Below are 21284 nucleotides of genomic sequence, written 5' to 3' on the forward strand. Positions count from 1 at the left end.
TATCATTCTTGACAATAGCAATAAGGCTACTAGCATGCATCCTACTAGAATTGCAAGAATGTGCCTTAGAGATTACCTTAGGGTTTGCCCTAGCTCCCCCTATACATGTGCTCGATCTCTTGTCCTTGTGAGATTGCCTCCCCCTCGAACATTGACTCCTATAGTGTCCCCTTCGCTTGCATTAGAAGCACACCACGTGCTCCTTGCCCTTGCGTATCAGGACTCCGGCTTCCTTGATCTTTGGCGCCGGTGGAGTCTTCCTAACCCTCTTTGGACACTTACTCTTGTAATGTCCAAATTCCCTACACTCAAAGCATAATATATGCAATTTATTTGAAATTGAAATGCTTGAGTTACCTAGGTTTGAGGGTGGATGAGAGCTCTCTTCTTCATCCCTTCCGGAGGTAGACGCTTCTTCTTCTTGCTCCGAACTTGAAGAAGAACTCTTCTCCTCTTCTTCTTTAGATGTTGAGTGGCCCTCAACTTCTAATTCCTCTTCTCCATGATGTGAACTACTTGACTCACTTGACTCCTCTTCATGGCTTGAAGTGGAGTTCCCCTCATGGAACTTAGCCAAGTTGTTCCACAACTCCTTGGCATTATTGTATCCACCTATCCTACACAATATATCGTTAGGTAATGAGAATTCAAATATTTTCATTACCTCGTCGTTGATTGTGGATTGGTGGATTTGCTCCTTCGTCCACTTCTTCTTCTCAAGAGGTTTTCCTTCTTTATCCATCGGAGGAGTGAAACCTAATTGTACACACCTCCAATTTTCAATGTTAGTCATAAGGAAATACTTCATCCTTACCTTCCAATACGCGAAGTCGTCGCGATCGTAGAAGGGTGGAATGGTGATGTCTTCTCCGAGTTGATCCATCTCTAGCTTGTGCTCCCTCGGGTGTTAATCCGGCGAAGAGCAACCTCGCTCTGATACCACTTGTTAGGATCGATGATTGCGGCTAGAGAGGGGGGAGGTGTGAATAGCCGACCCCAAATCGTTTCGTTTCTTTCTACAAACTAGGGTTAGCGCAGCGGAAATAAAAACAAGAAACGAAGACAAGAAATCAAACCTCAATACGCATCGATGTAACGAGGTTCGGAGATGAAACTCCTACTCCTCGGCGTGTCCGTAAGGTGGACGAAGCCTATCAATCCGTCGGTGGATGAGTCCCCGGAGAACCGGCTAATATATACTCCTTGTGGGTGGAGAAACCTCGCCACAATAACTCTTGCAACAGTAAGATAGAAGTACACAAAAAACAAAGAAGCACAAGACAATATGAATGTAAAACAAACACGCTTGCCTTCTCGTCGACTGGTTGAAGCAGCAACTTCACGAGACGCCTACAACAGCAGGAACCCAGTCGAAGAAGCTCACACGAAGCTTCGGAACTCAACAAAGCTCAAGAGCACAGCAGCAGCTCAGTAGGAAGAAGAGCAAGAAGAACCACAAGAAGTAGAGGCTCGATTTCCTTTTATAACCTGCAGAAGACAGCGAAGAAGACTAGCCGTTGTGTTGCAACGGCTAGGACCTGGACCGATCAGGCTCCACCCTGATCGGTCCAGAGCCTCTCTGAACGGTCATGGGGACCGATCAGGCCCTATGCTGATCGGTCCCCAGACCGATCAGCACACTTAGCAGAGAGTTGCCCAACTCTCTGATCATCTCCTGATCGGTCTGTGGACCGATCAGGGTGCATGTGGATCGGTCCACAGACCGATCCCCTCCTTTTCTCTTTGCCTTCTGTTCGCTTTCTGATCGGTCTGCAGACCGATCAGAAGAACCTCAGTAAGCCACTGATCGTTATCTGATCGGTCACCAGACCGATCAGATACCCAGCGTATCGCTGGATCGATCCACTGATCGATCCAGAGCTTGGTTTTTGCCCAAACCAAGTTCCAAGTCTTCCAAACCAATATCCGGTCAACCTTGACCTATTGGTATCTCATGCTTAGCATCTGGTCACTCCCTTGACCTACTAAGACTCCCCACCAAGTGTTCGGTCAATCCCTTTGACCCACTTGGACTTTTCTCTTCGTGTCAAGTATCCGACCACTCCCTTGACCTACTTGACCTTCTCAACACCAGATGTCCGATCACCCTTGATCCATCTGGATTTTCCCTTGCCCGGCTTCACTCACCAGGACTTTCACCTAGCTTCACTCACTAGGGTTTTCACCTGGCTTCACTCACCAGGATTTCCAATCTGCCCGGCTTCATTCAACAGGACTTTCCAACTGCCTGGCTTCACTCACCAGGACTTTCCAACTGCCTGGCTTCACTCACCAGGACTTTCCCATTGCCTGGCTTCACTCACCAGGACTTCCACTTTCACCTAGCTTCACTCACTAGGATTTTCACCTGGCTTCACTCACCATAATTTCCCGACTGTCTGGCTTCACTCACCAGGACTTTCCGAACTGTCTGGTTTCACTTACCAGGACTTTCCGAACTGCCTGGTTTCACTTACCAGGACTTTCCGAACTGCCTAACATCCCAGTTAGGACTTCCCAGTCAAGTATCTGGTCAACCTTGACCTACTTGACTCTTCTTCATTCAACCTGATCAGACCCTGATCAGTATCTCTCCGCATGGACAACTGCACCTGCATTGTCCATATCTACATGTCTTTCTGTATTGTCAAACATCGAAACTATGACCAAGGTTTACGCTTGGTCAAGGTCAACCTTGACCTACTGGAAATTGCACCAACATGAACCCCATGGCAATTATATTCAGTCGTAAGAGCAATGCTCACTTATAACTCGTCCGATCAGGTCAAGAGTCTTTAACATGCTCGATCTGAACCCCATGGCAATTATCCTTACTTGCGAGAGCAACGCTCGCTTATAACTCGTCCGATAGGGTCCAATAGCAACGGTTTACCAACCGCTTCAAAAAAGATCAATTGGAGTTGTTTTAAGAGTGGTTACACTTGACCAATTCTATTGGGTATGTTTTTAGAACCGCTTCATCAACCGCTGCTAATTTTTCGGTCTTAATGTCCAATTTTTTTGTAGTGATCTCTTGATAGAATTGTCTATTTATCGGTTCGGGAGAGTCGTCGAGCCTTGGGGCTTTGCCCTTGCACTCATCCCGAGTGGGTGCTTCCTTTGATGATGATCCTTAGGCCCTATCCGCTTGGTCTTATTCCTCTAAAGGTGTGTGGAACAACGCTCGATGATAAGGGATTGGCGCATTCGATGTGTCTCCGAATGTGCTGATTGGCTTGTTGTTCAGCCGACGAACAACAGCATTTCCCTCTCGGTCTCTATAATCGGCATGTTGGCATATCGCCGATGTCGCGGGTTCATTTACTTGGCGACCGGCTATTGCCTACTGCTACTCCAACATTTTCACCGCTCGCGCTTGCACCAATATGTCGAGCTCCTCTGGCATCAACGTCGTCGTGGTGAGTCATCCAGCGTCCTCTATCTTAACATTTTGGATTCAGGTAAGCTTCTCACAAGCGGTGCCAAATATGATCATGTCCAAAACCAGCTAAGATGGCAAGCTAGGGATGTGGTTGTGCGGTTGACGCGGCGAAGACTCCACGTAACTCTGCAAGAAAAAACGTTAGTGTCGGCTGGGAAGGGGTTCTCAGCGTTGGCCCTTCGACGTTCAAGTCAGTGTCCATTGATCTCAAGAAATGGGAACTATAACAAGTAGATGTAGAAGACGAAGTTGTGCATACCTTTTCTTGTAGTTAAGAACCCACTTTTATAGTGTCAACCTGATGCTCGTGCACGTGTCTCAAGGCGTAGACACATCTTCCTAAGTGTCTTAGAAAGAGACAGGTCAAAAAGTATCTCTGACATCATATCTTAAGCAGTCATACAATTCTCTGATATGACAGCCTGGAAGCTTCTAACGTATAAATGCTTGCTAGACATGTCCTGTTGTTAGCTGCACAAACTTCCAAGAGGATATGACAATATACTTGATGGGGTCATGAGCAGTTGATCGGGATCCACTTGGCTGGGTTGTCTCTGCTCAGTGGTGTCCTCAGGGCATGCCGACTTGTCATTCTCCTTGCTTCTTGACTGTCCATGGTTATCCTGCTCAGACCAAATGCAAAGTCTGGTCGGCAAGACCAGTTGCTGCTTTATTTCTCTTTGTTATCGAAGGGTCATTTTACCTGACCAGGGCAGATCTTGGTTTACTTGTCCACATAATTATCACCATCCACTCGATCGTAACCAACCTGTTCAATCATAACTAGTCCACTTAGCACTGCATGATCCACTCAGCGGTAGGGGTATAATCGAGCCGAGCTGAGCCGAACTCTTGGATGTTTGAGTTTGGCTCATTTATAATCGAGCCGAACTCGAGCTTTATTTAACGAATATATTTATGGCTCACGAGCTTATTCGAGCTTTTATCGAGCCTAAACGAACTTAATAAATATAAATTATAAATTTAAATATTCATTAAAAATTAAGTTATATATTTTTTAAAAATTATAATATTCTTGTTAAAATTTATAATTTTATTCTAATAAATAAATTTAATATATTTGTCTATGTTTTTCATAAGTAGAGTATAAAATCTATAAATTCAATATCAAAACTATTATTTTTTTATTTAAAAGTTGATTTATGAGCTTAACGAATATGTTCACGAGTTAAGCCGAATATTGTGAAGCTTGAGCTTGATTTGTTTATCTTAACGAATTTCATTAAACAAGCTTTTATCAAATCAAACTTCGAATAACTCACGAACGACTTAATTCATTTACACCTCTACTCAGCGGACTAAGATATCCTATTTATTTTTATCTTCCATGTGAATCCATCTTCGTTATTTTGACCCTCATATCACTACCGGATCACTGAGACTTACGGAATAAAAAAATATAAATGAGGAGAGGGAATAGAGTTTACTTTCATTCAAAAGACCTGAGATTTAATGAAGTCCTTTTTAAAAAAAAAAAAAATAATGCAGCAGTAGCGGCTGTCGGCCCACCAACAAATTTAGGTTGACGAGCAACAAAAATGCCAAGCATCGAATCTTTTAAGAAAAAGATGGTGCAACCTCACCCTCAAAATTATGGCATGTACAAAATTTTATTTTATTTGTTAAAAAAGAAAGAAGGTAAACACCTTCAACAGCCAACCCAATTGCACAATCTAAATTTTCTTACGTGGTTTGATCGATCAAAAGCGAAGCGCAATCGAGAAAGGTTTGGTGCCCTCGAATGAAAGTATAAACGGGAGCTTGTAGATTTGAAGAGGAGAATCCATTTTCTACGATAAAGGGTTAGGGCTTTTGTTCTAAGGGCTTTTTCCAGATTCGTTCCAAATGAATGATTATTTGTTCGGTTAGATTTTAACGCCAAATTGATGGAAAAACTAATGGTGTAAAAATAATGAAGGATTAGGACTAAATCGGATCACAAAATTAATTTGGGACTAAACCGTTAAACACTCGGAAGAAACGGACTAAACCGAAAATTTTCCCTGGATTATTCACGCTTTTTTTATATTATTTAATAAAAAAATACACTATTACTTATAGATACTTATTCAAGCATTCTCGGTCAACAATCCGGCACCGTCCCTTCGCCGGAGCGTGACCTTGAGCCCGTGCTTCATGTACATGGTAAGCGCCAGCTTGGGGACGACCGGGTGGCCCTCCGCCACCGTGACGTGGTAGCGGAGCAGCACGGCGGCGGCCACGAACTTCATCTGGTAGTACGCGAAATCCTTCCCCAGGCACAGCCGCGGCCCGCCGTTGAAGGCCGTGAATTTGTACGCCGACTCGCTCGTGAACCGCCCGTCCGCCCGGAGCCACCGCTCCGGCTTGAACTCCAGGCAGTCTTCCCCCCAGATGCTCTCCATCCGCCCCATCGAGAAGATGGCGTACACCACCTTCGTCCCCTTCTTCAGCACCGTCCCGTCCGGGAACACCTCGTCCTCCGCCACCTAGTTAACGATTAGTTTGATCGATCGCGATAAATTTGACCAGGAATAAAGTTTCTGGAACAGAGTACTTGCCTCCTTGTGGTCGATCGGCACGGAAGGGTACAACCGGAGAGCCTCCGAGAGCGCCGCCTGCAAGTACTCCATCCTCTTCACCTCCTCCGGCCGAAACACCACCTTATCTTCGTGGAATTCTCTCCCTTTGAGTATATCTTTCGCCTCGTCTAGGATCCTCTGTTCCACCGTCGGGTGCTGGTTCAGCAGCCAGAAGAACCACGCCAGCGCCACCGACGACGTGTCCCTCCCGGCGAGGATAAGGTTCACGCACACATCCCTTAGGAATTTGTCGGAGAAGGCGTTTCCGTTGTCGTCCTTCATCCCGGCGAACACCGTGAGCAGGTCGGACCTTGCTGGCCCGGCGTTGCAGGTGGATGACTCGAGCTCCTTTCTCCTAGCGGCGACGACGTCGTAGGCGAACTGGTCGATGCGACGGATCGAGCAGCGTAGGCTGCGCTCTCTTCCGAGGTTGAGGCGGCGGAGGGCGCGCCAGATGGCGGTGGGCATGATGAAGCGGAGGATGGTGGCCTCAGTGGCGTCCTCGAAGGCCTTGGCGAACGGGATCTCTGGCAGCCCCGGGCGGAGGCAGCCGGGGTCGATGCCGAAGGCGATCATGCACACGTTGTCGAAGGTGAGCCGGAGGAGCACATCCTGGAGATCGATCTCGCCGTCGCCGCCCTGCTTATTTCAATTGAAAATTAAATAAAAATCAAAATTTTGGAAGTAAAATCGAAGATTACCTTCGCGTCAGCAGCGGCCGCGAGGACGGGGAGGAGGCGGCGGTGGACGAGCTCAACGAGGGAGCTGGCGGTCATTGCGCGGAACCCGGCGGAGTGGAACTCGAGGCTGGCCGTCTTTCGCTGCTGGCGCCAGGTCTCGTCGTCGGCGCTGAAGATTCCGTCGCCGAGGAGGTCCCTTACGGTGGCGCGGAAGTACTCGCCTTTAGGGAAGCTAGCGAACTTGGTCTTGAGCAGGTGCTCCAGGTTGCGGGGGTCGGCGGTGAAAACGCAGTGGAGGTTGCTGAACCAGGGGCCGCGGAAAGTGAACGTGCCGCCCTGCCGCCGGAGCACGCAGGTGAGCCACTCGTAAATGTTTTGGCGGATCCCCAGCAGCAGCGACGGAAGCATACCCACCACCGGCCACACCGCTACCCCCTGCCGCTTCCCCTGCCACAGCGCGTGCAGGACCACGAAGACGCCCGCCGCCACCAGGAGCTCGACCAAGCGCACCTCCGACATCAACAGCGAGAAGAGCCCGCCACCACTTGCGTCTTCTGCTGCTGCATGCGCGACTGCGGTGTACTTGGAAGACGCCATTGATAGATGCTGAAGATCAACACCGAAGAACAGAGCCAGCGTACAAATAGGCAAAAAAATTTATTTATTTTTTTATCTCAAAATTATCTTTAGGGTTTAATAAATAATAATAATCCGATCAGCCTTGTCGATGTGAGTTAGTTGGATCCCCAGGGTTGATCTAGTTGATATACGTATGAATATTTACTCTTAGAGATTAATTATTAATAGGTGTAAAATGACTTCAGTGAATAATAATTTTAATATAAAGAATCATTGTACTAGAATAAAATATACCTACGATTTATTTATTTATTTTATCTTGTCATAGGACTTATAATATGGGATTATTCGGAGTAAACGATATCATCTTTTGATCTGATATAAGTTAGTTACATTTATTATACGCAATTTCATCAATATTTTTACGACTTAATCCATAAACACAAATTCTTATAAGTTGATACAAATTGCTACGAGTACAATAAATATTATTTTATATAATTTTATTTAGTTATTATAACATATAAATTTTGATAAAAATTATTGATAATAATTTTAATTATTTTTTTTTTACAAAAGCATTGAAAGGAAGATATTTTTAGAATAAGATTAGAAAGATTTCATTTTATTATTATTATTTTGGCAGTGATGGTGGGCGTTTGATTTTGGTGAACTGAAAGTTACAAAGATGGCTGAATCTAGCCGTGTAATTAAGGTACTAGGAATTTAGGCATTAGTTTGGAGGATGGAGGTTGGTGATGATAAAGGTGGAGGATAGGAATTAATTGTGAACTTTTGATCTTCCTTTTGAGTGTTAGGGCACTTCAATAGTTAAAGTTTTATAAAAAAAAAAATTATGATTCTAATATATCACATCATGCCACATCACACATTCTAAAAATTTATTGAAACAACTCCAATAGTTAGGACATCTCCAATGATTAGAACTCTAAATGAGTTTTTTTCAAAATCTTAATATGTCACATCAACAATATGAAAGCTCAATGAAATATCTTCAATGGTTAAAGCTCTAAATGAGCTTTCTTATGATCCATGTCATAGCATGAGTTGCATGGCTTTATGCATGTTGTATCAAATTTGACACAAAAGAGCATATTTGTGTTTTCACTACTGCTCTTAAATTACAAACCTCAAACATCACCTCTTTAATGGTTTAAGACTTTTTATTCAATTTTTTTTATTTTTCAAACCTCTCATAAATCTTGTATTGGAGATGCCCTTAGAGTTCTAAAAAGTTCTAAATAATTTTTAAGTAGTCTAATTAATAACATGTAATTGCATGGCTACATACATATTGCATAAATTTCAAAGAAAAAAGCAGCTTTAAAATTTCACTACTGCTCTTAAAATACAAAGTTCAAACCTTGCATCCACAATAGTTAAAACTTTTTTATTCAACTTTTTCATTTTTTAAACCTCTTTAAAAATCTTGCATTGAAGATGCCCTTAGGTCTTGTGTTAGATTAGATCGAGATTTACTTCATGTGTTCCTCGTATTGTCAGGCTTTCGTAAAACCATTATTATAGTAAATGGTGGAATCCATCACTCCAGCGATCCCATACGATTTATTCCACACGGTCGACTCCATGATTATCTGTATGAAGATAAATCGAAAAATTACCGTTAACCACTAGAAAAAAACATTTTTCTAGATTTTATTAAAATTTAATCTCTTATCCATTGTAATAATATTTACCCCGCAACAACAACAGCTAATTCAATCATACCTCGGGAGCAGAAAAGCATTATTGATATAACTATGAAAAGATGGATCTAGAAGTATTGATACTTAATAATTTAAGTTATATTGATCGTCCGATGGTTATAGAATCACCAACTTGTAGAGAAGGTTTCTTGTTGGATTTAGTATCTGAGGTAGCGTAATGAAGAGATGAAAGTAAAAGAGGCTTCTTATGGACTCTGTTTCCTAGAGTGGATGGCCATTTTCATTAGAGAAATATTTATGGGTGTCCAAGTGGCTTTTAGTACTTGTACCAGAGTTAGGGTTTAGGGTTTGCATATATAAAACAAAATACTTGAGCTTTCATTCTTCGTTTTTTTGTTGTTGAAAAAAAGATTAAAAATTAATATTTAACCATACAAGAAATATGATCCTACTAAGAACGGTGATGATGCACAATTGTGTGTTATATCAAATAATGGATATGGTGCGTGGCACTCAGAGGAATAAGAAAATAATCAAGATTTAAATTTTAAAACGGAATGAATATTTTATGTGTATAAATTATGCTTTGATTTATAGGATTAGTTGGACACTGAATTATTTTTTAAAAAAAATAGATATCAAATAGTGCCATTGCTTGTAGATGGATGAAGTTTTGGCTTCAAACCTTGCGGCGATCTACTTGGTCGATATCACTGAGGTGCCAGACTTCAACACCATGTATGAGTTGTACGATCATACAAGAATGAGCACATCATGATTGATCTTGGCATGGTAACAACAACGAGATCAATTGGACATTGAAGGATAAGCAAGAGTTCATCGATACCGTATATCGGGGAGCAAGCAAGAACCGTGGTTTGGTGATTGTTCCAAAGGACTATTCTACCAAGAGTCGCTATGAATGGATTCACAACATCGTCGTCGCCTTAACAATTAACACCCTTTATAATTACACATTTCAATTGTTGCAATATGGACAATAGGTAATTGTGGCCATGTAGATTTAGAACACTTGAGTTGAGATTTCTTGCACTAAAACTAAAATTCTAGTATTTTGCACAGAATGCATAGCTGTTGCTCCTGTCTACTTGGAAGGAAGTAGAGAGCATATATATTTTCTCAATTTTGGGGACAGAAAGTAGTAGATTTACTCTATTTTGTTCTTCCCTACTCTTCTTTTAGGGATGATGAAAGCCAAGAATGATCTTTTATCAACTCACTACTCCTTGAATTTCAGGTAGTTGACTCTTTATTGTATAGAATTCAATCTGATTAATCCTGATTGTCATTGACTCAGTCTCAAAAAAAATTTCCATCAATCATCAAAGTACATCAAAAGGTACTAATGAATCCTAAAGATGCTCCAACGCCATAAATCTTGCAAACTCTCAAATGTAATATATCTTGAATAGATTTAAATCCTTGTTGTTTAGGAAGTTCATCCGGCCTCTTTCCATCGTATTACAGCCCCGGAGGTAAATTTCTATCCTCACTAGTAAACAAAAACTCTAACATTGAAGTATTATTATTATCGTATTAATTTAAATTAAAAGAAAAAACCTGCCACAAAAAGGGCGGCAAAAGGGGGTTGTTCCCGGGAAATCATGAACGACGCCCAAAGCCGCTTTGCTCGCTCGTGTTCCAACTCTGCCATTAAAACCTGAACCGATGGCTTTGTGTCTCTTCGAACCTCTCCCCAATCCATAAATAGCAGGCATATCAGGAGCCACCATGTCATCTCTGTCGGGGCATGGCGTTCGAGTCGTGGCTGGCCGAGAAGGCGAGAGAAGAGCTGGAGGTTCTGGAAGCCAAACACCCCTCGCGTTTCCACCGCCTCAAGCTCGAGCTCCAATCCCTTATCTCCCATCCCGACTCCTGCGCCCAACTCTTCTTCTGCCCTGCTTCTGCTGCTCGTGACGACGACGATAATGCCTTGAGTTTTACCCCAACTTCTACTGCTCCGACACAAGGTTTTGACGTTTCAGTTCTTAACTTCCTCTCCTTTCCATTTTTCTCACACCAAATAGCATGTCGCGATCTGCATTGCAGTGTCGTCCAATAGAAAGAGGAAGATAAAGTGGAGGGAGGAGGAGGAGCAGGAGGGTCATCATCGGAAGAACAAGGAGATGAAAGCGTCAGCAGCAGCAAGAGTTGGTGATGGAAGTGGGAAGAAGAGTAGAAGCAGCAGTGTGGAGGCGGCCATCAGAAGGGCCGAAGCTTGCTTGGAGATGATTCGAAAGGTCAAGCAGAACTTGTTTTGTTAGGTCCAGTGCCTGCCCTCTCCGTGACAAAATCCTGGATATTGTTTTTTTCCTCACTCGAGAACAGTCCTCTCTCTCTCTCTCTCTCTCTCTCCCTTAACCCCTTAAAACAATAATAATAGTAATAAAAATAGTTGTAATAAAAACTGGTGCAGGTACAAAGGTTCACCTCTTAAAGTTGGTGTAGGTCTTAAATCCTAAAATTTACGCACTTGTGGATGCCTGCTTGATTTTTGCTTGCAGTAGCAGACCGGCTTCGTCCGCTACGTTTTTCTTCTTGGCAGCCATCTGCATAGCAAGGAATGCCCATAGCTTGGTCACTACGATAAACAATGACAGAGTAATACGCAGGTCAAAAATGACCTACAATATAGCAAGCCCATTTTGTAACTTTACAGCAATCAGATAGCTTCAATATATAGTTGTATTTGAAGCATATACCAGTTAATGAACAAAATATGTGAGATTTAGTGACAACAGCTTAAATAGGTTTTCCAGCAAATTAGAGCTCGAGCAAAAGAAAATACCTCTGAGAGCTCATCATGGTTTGATTTTAACAAGGAAAGTTTCCGGGCACAATAATCTTTGCCTTCGGCCATGGTCTTCTGCTATGAATAAAAATAGCAAAAAAATTAGGAAAACTATTATAACAGGATAAAAAAAATCAAGTAGCAATACAACAATACATAGAAGAGTATTTCTGAAAAGCAAGGGAGTACGGGAAATAAAGCTCATTAAAAACAGATTCGGATAGTGACAGAAAGATGACTGAATCCGGATAAGCATTCTGACTTCTGAAAAGACACAACAATACATTTTATAGAGGTGCTAGATATCAAGCTTAGTTTATCATGGAGTTCATCATCACTTTTGGAATATGGTTTTGAATTTACCATGATGATGGAATCATTCTTAAATGGTTGATTGAACAACCATTGAAAAGGTAATCGCAAATAGCCATCACCGATCTTTGTACAGGGCTACTAAATCCTCAAGAGAAATAGAATTATCATTGGTTGAATTGCTGATTATATCACCACCCTTGACACAACCCTGAGGATGATGCAAAAATATAAATAATGGAAAGTGTAAGGAGGGACCATCAAATATTCTATTGGCTGAGGAATGGGAAGAACAAATGTCAGGAAACAAAAGGCTGAGACATGATTTCAAGAGAAAATAACTAGCTATCGAATATTGACATCGGATTAGCATAAGATTCCCAGCAATAATTATAGAGCAAAGTTGACATGGTTAACTTTCAGGACCTATTTTCTAAGGAAGAACAGAAACAACAAGAACAAAAGAATACATCGGAATTGTTGCTTACATCCACCATCACACAATTTTCTTTTGTTTAAAGAAAGAACAATAAATGATCTTGTCTTTGTATAAGAAGTATTGAGGGAACAAATTAATATTCTCTAGACTGACATTACAAATATTGTTGACGACACACTCCATCTGCACAAGGAAACAAAGACAATTTTGATGCATGCTCAATTGGACTACAATCAGAACATGAACAGGGATACTGCTATTGAACACTATATGACCTTATGGTGGCAAAAAAAAAAAAAAAAAAAAAAAAAAGGACGAATACATTCGTCCTGGCGCCCCCGCCAACTCGTCCCAGGGCTAACAGGGAGGAGGTAAATCACGGACGGCTACTAACCTTTGGAATAGTGACTAGCACATAAGAGAGACATTTACCTCGGCTTTGCCAAGATCCGAACTTCAGACCTCATGATGACAACACCTCATGCGCTAGCCACTAGACCCATCCAAAGTGACAACACTATATAACCTTATGGACTACATCTAAGCGATTTAAATAGTTTTAATCAACATCATTTGACTCCACAATTGACATTTTTAAAGCATAACACAGCCCCACAAGATTGATGTGATACACCTCTGGCAGGACAGGAAGTTTCTAATATGAGAGCTGCTTTTCCCCCTCCCGATCTGACACACACCCTTCTTTTTCTCCCCTCTCTCCCTGCCAAATGACGCATGTAGCCCCCTCCTCTTTTTTTTTTCCTTTTTTTTTTTAATTTCATTTAATTTTTATTTAGTTTTAATTTTTTTAATTAATTTTGTTTAAAAATAACTCTCAGTATATTTTAAATTTTCTTTTTTAATTAATTTAATTTATTATTTTTTATCAATACTTATTTTTTCAGTTTTATATAAATTTCATTTAGTTTTTATTTTTTAATTAATTTAATTTATTAATTTATTTAGTTTTATTTTTTAATTAATTTTGTTTATTATTTTTCATTAATACTTATATTTTTTAAATTTTATTTAAGTTTTATTTTAAATTAATTTTATTTATTATTTTTTTAATATTTATTTCTTTAATCAATTTTATTTATTATTATTGTTATCAAATTTTTTTAATTTTATATAATTTTTAAATTACTCATTTCCTGTAAATTACCTTCCTAATTTGACACTTAAATTATCCTCATCCAACTATTGATACATGTCATAATCTTCTCTTCCTTTAAATCATCCCTCCCTCCAACAATTGACATGGTTGGAGGATGGATAATTTAAAGAGGGTGAGAGATTCTGACATGTGTTATGTGTCAATGGTTGGAGAGAGGGATAATTTAAAGGGAGAGAAGATTATGACATGTGTCAATAGTTGGATGAGGGATAATTTAAGTATCAAATTAGAAAGATAATTTACAGGAAGAGAGTAATTTAAAAATTATATAAAATAAAAAAAATTTAAAAAATTGGATAATAATAATAATAAACAAAATTAATTAAAGAAATAAAACTAAATAAATATTAAAAAATAATAAATAAAACTTAAATAAAATTTAAAAAATATAAGTATTAATGAAAAATAATAAACAAAATTAATTAAAAAATAAAACTAAATAAATTAATAAATATATATAAGTATTAATGAAAAATAATAAATAAAATTGATTAAAAAATTAAAATTAAATAGAAATTTAAAAATATATAAGTATGAATGAAAAAATTAATAAATTAAATTAAATTTAAAAATAAAACTAAAAAAAATCAAAAAAAAAAAATCAAAAAGATAGAGGGGGCAGAACAGACATTTAAAGGGGAGAGAGAGGGGGGAGGGGAGGTGCGCGTGTCAGGGAGGGGGAAAAAGCAATTTACTTCTAATATATTTCAGAAAGCATTGAATCCAAAGGTTCATTTCAAATATCGTTTGAGTTTTGGATCAGTACGGAACATTGTCTAGCTTGTGAAAGAATTGTGCTTTAGGAATTCATTTTCCTTTGCACAGCAAAAATAATTAGTTTTTTTTTTAAGGTTTAGCGACAACTCTGAGAACTCCTGTGGTTCCTAAATATCCTATCGATCAAATCCCAGGTATAAAAAAGAAATCAAACGTCACAAGAAGTATACTTCCGTAGTTAAAATCTTGTAGTATTCTAACTTTCCAAGCTATCAGGCAAAAATGTTGTTGCTAGGATCCTGAAAGGACTGGAGAGCTCAATGAAAGATTTAATGTTTCAGAAAACAGATCAGTTAAAATTATGAGAGAGGCTTCTAAAAGGGCTTAAGAGATTCACTAGCGCAGGAATCACATCCAAAATTTTACACTTATCAATAAAAAGGATTCTCTTATATTCTTATCCATTATCAGGAGAAAAAGAATAACCTCGATAAAATATCCGGTGCCAACGTCGACAAGGATCTTCTCAGAATCATCGAGCGTCCCGGAAACATAGAGCGATGCCGTGAGCGGAACCAGCATCTTCTTCCCTGAGAAACGATAAGGTGATCTCGCTCAACATAAACAGGGAGATCTGGGTGGTCCATAGGGGAACCTTGGAGATAGAAAAGATTACCTTGAGGTCGGAGGCATAGATCATTGAGGGCCTCGGCAGCTGCTTCGAGGCGGGCGGCGGCGACGTTGATCTTCTTGAGGCTATCTTCGAGTAGATTAACCTCGAGATCGGATTGCTCCTTCACGGCTTTGAGCTGATCGAGGTTCAACTTCTGCAGATCAGAGGGCTTGAGGATGCCACCCGCAGCGGCGGATCCCTTCGATCCTCTGCTCGCCATGGAAGAACCCTTTCCGTTTCTTCCGAGTTTCGCATGAAATTAGGGATGCGACGCTAAAAAGCAAAATTCACGTAGCCCCACAAAATTTATAATATTATTGTTTTACAAATAACTTTTCAACAAGAACACCGTAACGGCGTGGACCGTGATCGAAATTACTGTTTTATCCTCAAATACCAAAAATATGAACTGATTCTAAAACGATTAAAAAAACGAAAATGCGGTGAGCGTGGATCGAACACGCGACCTTAAGATCTTCAGTCTGACGCTCTCCCAACTGAGCTATCCCCGCAAGACATAGATGAAATTATATATTTCTAATTTATTTTATATTTAATTTTCAAAACGTTAAAAAGATGAAAAATGCGGTGAGCGTGGATCGAACACGCGACCTTCAGATCTTCAGTCTGACGCTCTCCCAACTGAGCTATCCCCGCAAGACGTAGATGAAATTATATATTCCTAATTTATTTTATATTTAAGGTTTAAAACGATTTAACAAACGAAAATGCGGTGAGCGTGGATCGAACACGCGACCTTCAGATCTTCAGTCTGACGCTCTCCCAACTGAGCTATCCCCGCAAGATGTAAACGTAATTATATGTTTCTTATGTATTCTATATTTAAGCTCTAAAACGATTAAAAAAACGAAAATGCGGTGAGCGTGGATCGAACACGCGACCTTCAGATCTTCAGTCTGACGCTCTCCCAACTGAGCTATCCCCGCAAGATGTAAACGTAATTATATGTTTCTTATGTATTCTATATTTAAGCTCTAAAACGATTAAAAAAACGAAAATGCGGTGAGCGTGGATCGAACACGCGACCTTCAGATCTTCAGTCTGACGCTCTCCCAACTGAGCTATCCCCGCAAGATGTCGGAATTAATTATATGAATATTATCTATTCAATATTCTAAAACGTTAAAAAAAGTGAGCATGAATCGAAGACGCAACCTTTACATCAAGGCTCTCCCAACTGAACTATCCCCACAAGATATTAGAATAATTGAATAGTCTTTATTTGTTTTTTATATAAATTCTAAAACGTAAAAAAAGCTGAAAAATGCTGTGTGTCGATCAACTGAGTTCAGATCCTCTGTCTCCGTATCTCCTCGTTGATCAAACAAATCAAATTACATTTCAAAGATATAATACACATTACGAGGATATTATATATATCTCAACGATGTCATAATTTTCCGATCAACAAGAAAATATAGAAATACATAATCTTTGAGACAGAGGATCTGAGCTCGAATCGAACACTTTCAAATTTTCAATCTGGCCCTCTCCTAACTAAGCTATCCCCGCAAGATGTTTAAATAATTATATGATTTATATTGATTTTATATTTTATGTTCTAAAACCAAAAAAACAAAAAACAAAAAAAATGCGGTGACCAACTGAACTATCCCCGCAAGTTATTTTAAGAATTATATGGATTTTATTTTTTCTATAATTTTTTTCTCGAAGGCCAAAAATGGTCAAGTTGTAAAATGTTAAAAACATCTAAAGAGTTATATAGGCGCGTTTGATTCGGGGTTATCCTTGATAACTTTGAGTATCCATCCAAGGTTATCAAGGATAACTTTATTTGGTTTAAGTAATTGATGATTCCTAAGTCATGATGCATGCCTGACACATCAACAATTTGGACATACAACCCGGAATCACAAAACCTAAGAAAAGTGGGGTTATCCTTGATTCCGGGATTAACAAAAATTTTAAGACAAAATTATCATTCATTATTTATCGTTTGAGACAAAAATAACCCTATAGATCTATCAAATTTCAATCTGTCACTCGGATGGCTCCCGATTCACAAAAAAAAAAAAAAAAAAAAAAAAAAACCCTGGCCATTGTTCGCTGCTCCTCCTCTCGTGCACAGCCTTTCCCTCTCGTAGCGATCTAATTTATCAGCCCTAGAGAGAGTGCCCATTGCGAACCCAAGGCCGAACGAAATCAAGGGGAAACGAGACGCAGCGACGACAACGGTGAGGTAGGCGGAAGGCGATGGCGTCCGCCGCGGTGGAGAAAAAGTAACCGACGGAGGTGGAGGGAGAGATGTGCGCGCCAGCGGCGCAGGTGAGAGGAGGCGGAGGCGGTGGCGAGGGGTTGCGGTAGTACTACGTCCAGCACATCCATGATCTCCAGCTCCAGATCAGGCAGAAGGCGAACAACCTCCAACGCCTCGAGGCCCAACAGAACGATCTCAACTCTCGCGGTTAGGAATCCCAACCCTCGATGTGTGTTTTTGCACCATTTTCCACGATGCCCTAATCCTAAGAAGGTTTAGGTTTTTCGATACTCGATAGAAGTGGTTCCCAATGTGATTTTACTTGTTCTGCTGGAAATTTAGTTTCGGATTCTTAACAAAGATTTTAGCAATAAGAAAGGGTCAGATCCATCGCAATAACTTTTCTGGTTGCCTGTTGTTGTACGTTGTGGTTGCAGTCAGAATGCTCTGAGAAGAGCTACAGCTGCTTTAGAAGCCTGATTCGTATGTTGGAGAGGTGGTGAAAGTGATGGGGAAATTCAAGGTCCTAGTCAAGGTAAGTCATCTGGTCCATTCGTTCAACTACAAATTAACAAGAATCTTGCAAAAAAAAAAAAAATCTGTTTGTCAAAACTTATTGGATGAATGCCATTTTAGATTGAACTTGATGATAGTATGTTATTTTTTGGAGAAATCGTGAAAAACTTTGAGTTAGAACTAAAGCGAGCATCAAAGTTAAAATGCAGCAAATGTGGGTTGAAAGGTGCTGCTCTTGGTTGTGATCTCATTTATTTATTGCCTACAGACTCTTGATGATGAATTATCTCATTTCCGAGATACGTCTAGTTTGCTATCCCAATCCGACGAACAACTCCTCCTGAGGTAACAACTACAAGATGGACTTACAATGAAGTGTTTTCTTTCAACTAAATGACAAACTTAGCAGTACATTGCTTTATTCGTGCAGATACGAGTTGCAATCCGATCAGTCATTACTAGAAGAATATTATTTTCCCTATGATTCTAATTGGCTTAAGACACAGATCAACAGGGGCCTTGAGTTTTGGTTGGGATACAGGGAAGCAAGCTTTGTGTCAGAGGATGAGAAATGGAAATGTCAGTTCTGTGATTTTATCTCCGATTGCTCGTTTTCAGTTACTTCGTCCAGGGACCGCACAAGAAGTAGATAACCAACTTTTAGTTACACATTTTGTCTCCGTCATGCAATGCTTGCACGAGATGAGACAATTGCAGTACAACTTATAGAAAGTTACAAACCGATCACAATTCGCTGACACTTTGAAAGTTAAACTATACAAGAAAGTCCACTCCTGCAATCGATTTGGATTGAAAGTGTCTTTCTCATCCATTGCATTTCATTTCCACGGATCATGGAACCAATTTTACTTATTACATTTGTTTGTCTATTTTTTTCCTATTGATAATTCATTATTCTTACTTTTGCTTTGAACTACAAATTGCATTCTCTTTGCCTTCCTTGCATATTGTTGTTTTGCAAGATTATTTGATGAGATTAGATGATTAAAGTCCGAGCTACCATATTTCATTTTTTTCTTTCCGAATCTTGCATCCTTTAATCACACAGTGATTTAAAATATTGTTTTGAGCTAGGATATCTCGCCTAGAACGATATGGTGGTTTTGATGTTGTGTCAACATGCCGAGCCTAATGACATTAATAAATCTAAAAATCATAAAAATAAAAAAATAAAAAATAATAAACAAAAAATATAATTATATATATATATATATATATACAAGATTGATATGCTGCGCGCCTGCACAGTGCGCGACTGTGCGCGCGCAGCATATCAATCGGTATTTTTTATTTTTTTTATTAGTTTTTAAATTAAAAACTGATTAAAAAATTTCTTAATATTTAATTTCTAGGGTTCAGGCTTTGGTTGTAGTGTTAAAGTTATTTTTTTTTTTAGATTTTACCTATGGGGTTTGTTGGTTCCGGTAAATTCCGGAGTATGCAAATTGATCGTCGAGGCTAGTGTTCGACACTATCTCCGTAAACGATATTGCTCCGCTACGGTGCTTAACGGATTGTTGCAATTCGTTCCCAAGATACAACGACGACAATCGTCTCGGAATCGTAGCACTCCGACTTCCGAGACCAGCGAACCTTCTCGTAGGCTTCTTGGACTCTTGAATGCACAAGATGAGTGAGTGAATACTTGAGGAAGAGAAGATTAAGTTGAGTGATTTGATTCCAATCTGGAGGGTTCTATTTATACAGAAGGAAGAGGCTTTAGGGAGGGGTGTGACCTTTGGGTGGATTAATCTGGGCCGTCCGGACTGAAGAGTTATAACCCTTCACATAGCCCCTTTAATCTCATCCATCAGATCTAAGAGTTGTGACCCTCAGATCTATCAGCCATCGGATCTGGATCCATTGATCCGATGCTTCAGATCATGTCTCATCCCAAGCCGTCAGATCGTGACTCATTGTGATCCAACGCTCTAGATCGCATCACAAGCGATCCACCATACTTCTTTGATCAACGTTGATCAACGGCTGCCATCCGTTCGCCCAACCAACTGTCCAGTCATCTCCCTTTGCCCACGAGGATGCCACATAGGCACTGCCATGTCAGGTACTAGCCTGACACGTCACCCGAGTGTCATGTAGGCACTGCAATGTCACCTGGAGCATAAATTTAAGCTCCTCAATGCTCCTCGCGACGGTGCAAAGTGCAAAGTGCAAAGTGCAAAGTGCAAAGTGCGCACGTGGCGGGTGGCGGGCTCACAGGTGCGAGCACCTGCTCGCCCCTGAGCAGAGAGTACCTGGTACTTTTCTGAGTTAACTCCAATAACTCAACATCATTAATAAGTAAGGAATGCACATCGGAAATTTCCGATGTGGGACTATTCTCCCTTGCATTTCCTTAATGAATAACCAACGTTATTTTGGGCCGACTTTGAACATTAATTTCTCATTCACCCTTAATCGGTTTTGAGCAAATTAATAGTCTAAATCTATCTACGCGAAACGTAGATTTCAATTTTGAAGTCAATTACGACTTTCAACAATTGATGGCTTCCGATTTTTCCTCCTCAAAATCGTATTGGTCCATTTAGGCCCCAATATCCAACAATCCCCCACATGAATGGAAATTAATGTAATGCGTGCATGTTGACACTTTACAAGAGTCCAATCGATAAGTCAATGCATCGGAGAGGTAGCTTGTGGCTTTGAACCTTCCGTAGTGGAATGCTATCGAGTATACTAGGTTGCGCAGTGAGCGTGATGTCTGCTTAGCTGTTTGTGTATACTAAGACAATAACACCCACACAGAGACCTATCTCACCTACTTTAGGTTCTCATGGTTGGTTCCGTTTTGGCCATGGACACCATCTTGGATTCATGAGTGTTTCATTGAAGCGGCTGTCTTCACACTCACATAGGTGACACTTCTATCAAGAGTATCCTACCATACTCCACCTTATAAGGTATAGAAGTCACTAAAAGCATAAGCTTAACCTCACTACATGAGGTAGGACAGCACAAATTCATCCTAGGATTGGGATAGAGATAAACTATCTCCTGTGCTGAAACACAACTTCGAAACTTTGTTGTCCCATTGAACCAAGATCTTGGGATCTCCAGTCAACAAGGTTGGGTTTTCCATTCATTTTTTAGTTGTAGATTTTTAATCTCATTACTCTTGATGAGCAGTATACTTGATCTCGACTCAACCCTTTCGTAAGAGGATCTGCCAAATTATCTTTGGACTTAACATAGTCGATTGCAATCACTCCATTCGAGATCAACTGCCTAATGGTATTATGTCTACGACGTATATGTCTTGACTTCCCATTATACATACTACTCTGTGCCCTTCCAATCGCCGATTGACTATCACAGTGGATCAGTACGGCAGGTTTTTCCCAGCTCGGAATATCTTCCAAGAAGTTCCACAGCTATTCAGCTTCCTC

At 40.3% G+C, this 21284-nt stretch overlaps 4 protein-coding genes, 5 non-coding genes and 1 pseudogene across 10 annotated transcripts; 3 read left to right on the forward strand and 7 right to left on the reverse strand.

Moving 5' to 3' along the window:
• Nucleotides 1-5469: 5469 nt before the first annotated feature.
• LOC121987525 (cytochrome P450 86B1-like) lies at nucleotides 5470-7338 on the reverse strand. The gene is made up of 3 exons (XM_042541290.1): nucleotides 6726-7338; nucleotides 6004-6663; nucleotides 5470-5931 (listed from the first exon to the last, which is right to left on the reverse strand). Exons 1-3 carry the CDS (start codon nucleotides 7299-7301, stop codon nucleotides 5533-5535), a joined length of 1635 nt encoding a protein of 544 aa, XP_042397224.1. The 5' UTR covers nucleotides 7302-7338; the 3' UTR covers nucleotides 5470-5532.
• Nucleotides 7339-8719: 1381 nt separating this feature from the next.
• On the reverse strand, nucleotides 8720-15385 carry LOC121984639 (probable prefoldin subunit 5). 2 transcript variants are annotated; one of them, XM_042537692.1, is made up of 5 exons: nucleotides 15105-15385; nucleotides 14915-15018; nucleotides 11781-11858; nucleotides 11423-11541; nucleotides 8720-8899 (listed from the first exon to the last, which is right to left on the reverse strand). In XM_042537692.1, exons 1-4 carry the CDS (start codon nucleotides 15319-15321, stop codon nucleotides 11458-11460), a joined length of 483 nt encoding a protein of 160 aa, XP_042393626.1. In that variant the 5' UTR covers nucleotides 15322-15385; the 3' UTR covers nucleotides 8720-8899; nucleotides 11423-11457. The 2 variants fall into 2 exon arrangements, with proteins under 2 accessions (XP_042393626.1, XP_042393625.1); XM_042537691.1 differs by lacking the exon at nucleotides 8720-8899 and having other exon boundaries at nucleotides 10460-11541.
• On the forward strand, nucleotides 9633-10232 carry LOC121984640 (annotated as a pseudogene).
• On the forward strand, nucleotides 10743-11256 carry LOC121986766. Its single transcript, XM_042540707.1, has 2 exons — nucleotides 10743-10962; nucleotides 11042-11256. The coding sequence occupies exons 1-2, from the start codon at nucleotides 10743-10745 to the stop codon at nucleotides 11254-11256; spliced, it is 435 nt and encodes a 144-aa protein (XP_042396641.1).
• A 155-nt stretch (nucleotides 15386-15540) lies between the features above and the next one.
• Nucleotides 15541-15613, reverse strand: TRNAF-GAA. Its single transcript has one exon. It is a non-coding gene; the product is annotated as a tRNA-Phe (tRNA).
• A 72-nt stretch (nucleotides 15614-15685) lies between these two features.
• Nucleotides 15686-15758, reverse strand: TRNAF-GAA. Its single transcript has one exon. It is a non-coding gene; the product is annotated as a tRNA-Phe (tRNA).
• Nucleotides 15759-15830: 72 nt separating this feature from the next.
• Nucleotides 15831-15903, reverse strand: TRNAF-GAA. Its single transcript has one exon. It is a non-coding gene; the product is annotated as a tRNA-Phe (tRNA).
• A 72-nt stretch (nucleotides 15904-15975) lies between these two features.
• Nucleotides 15976-16048, reverse strand: TRNAF-GAA. Its single transcript has one exon. It is a non-coding gene; the product is annotated as a tRNA-Phe (tRNA).
• A 72-nt stretch (nucleotides 16049-16120) lies between these two features.
• On the reverse strand, nucleotides 16121-16193 carry TRNAF-GAA. The gene has a single exon. It is a non-coding gene; the product is annotated as a tRNA-Phe (tRNA).
• Nucleotides 16194-17172: 979 nt separating this feature from the next.
• LOC121987526 (exonuclease V, chloroplastic-like) lies at nucleotides 17173-18807 on the forward strand. The gene is made up of 4 exons (XM_042541291.1): nucleotides 17173-17547; nucleotides 17778-17875; nucleotides 18125-18201; nucleotides 18287-18807. The coding sequence occupies exons 2-4, from the start codon at nucleotides 17849-17851 to the stop codon at nucleotides 18507-18509; spliced, it is 327 nt and encodes a 108-aa protein (XP_042397225.1). The 5' UTR covers nucleotides 17173-17547; nucleotides 17778-17848; the 3' UTR covers nucleotides 18510-18807.
• Nucleotides 18808-21284: the final 2477 nt, after the last annotated feature.

The sequence above is a fragment of the Zingiber officinale genome, chromosome 5B (assembly GCF_018446385.1).
Source record: "Zingiber officinale cultivar Zhangliang chromosome 5B, Zo_v1.1, whole genome shotgun sequence".
Taxonomy (NCBI): domain Eukaryota; kingdom Viridiplantae; phylum Streptophyta; class Magnoliopsida; order Zingiberales; family Zingiberaceae; genus Zingiber; species Zingiber officinale.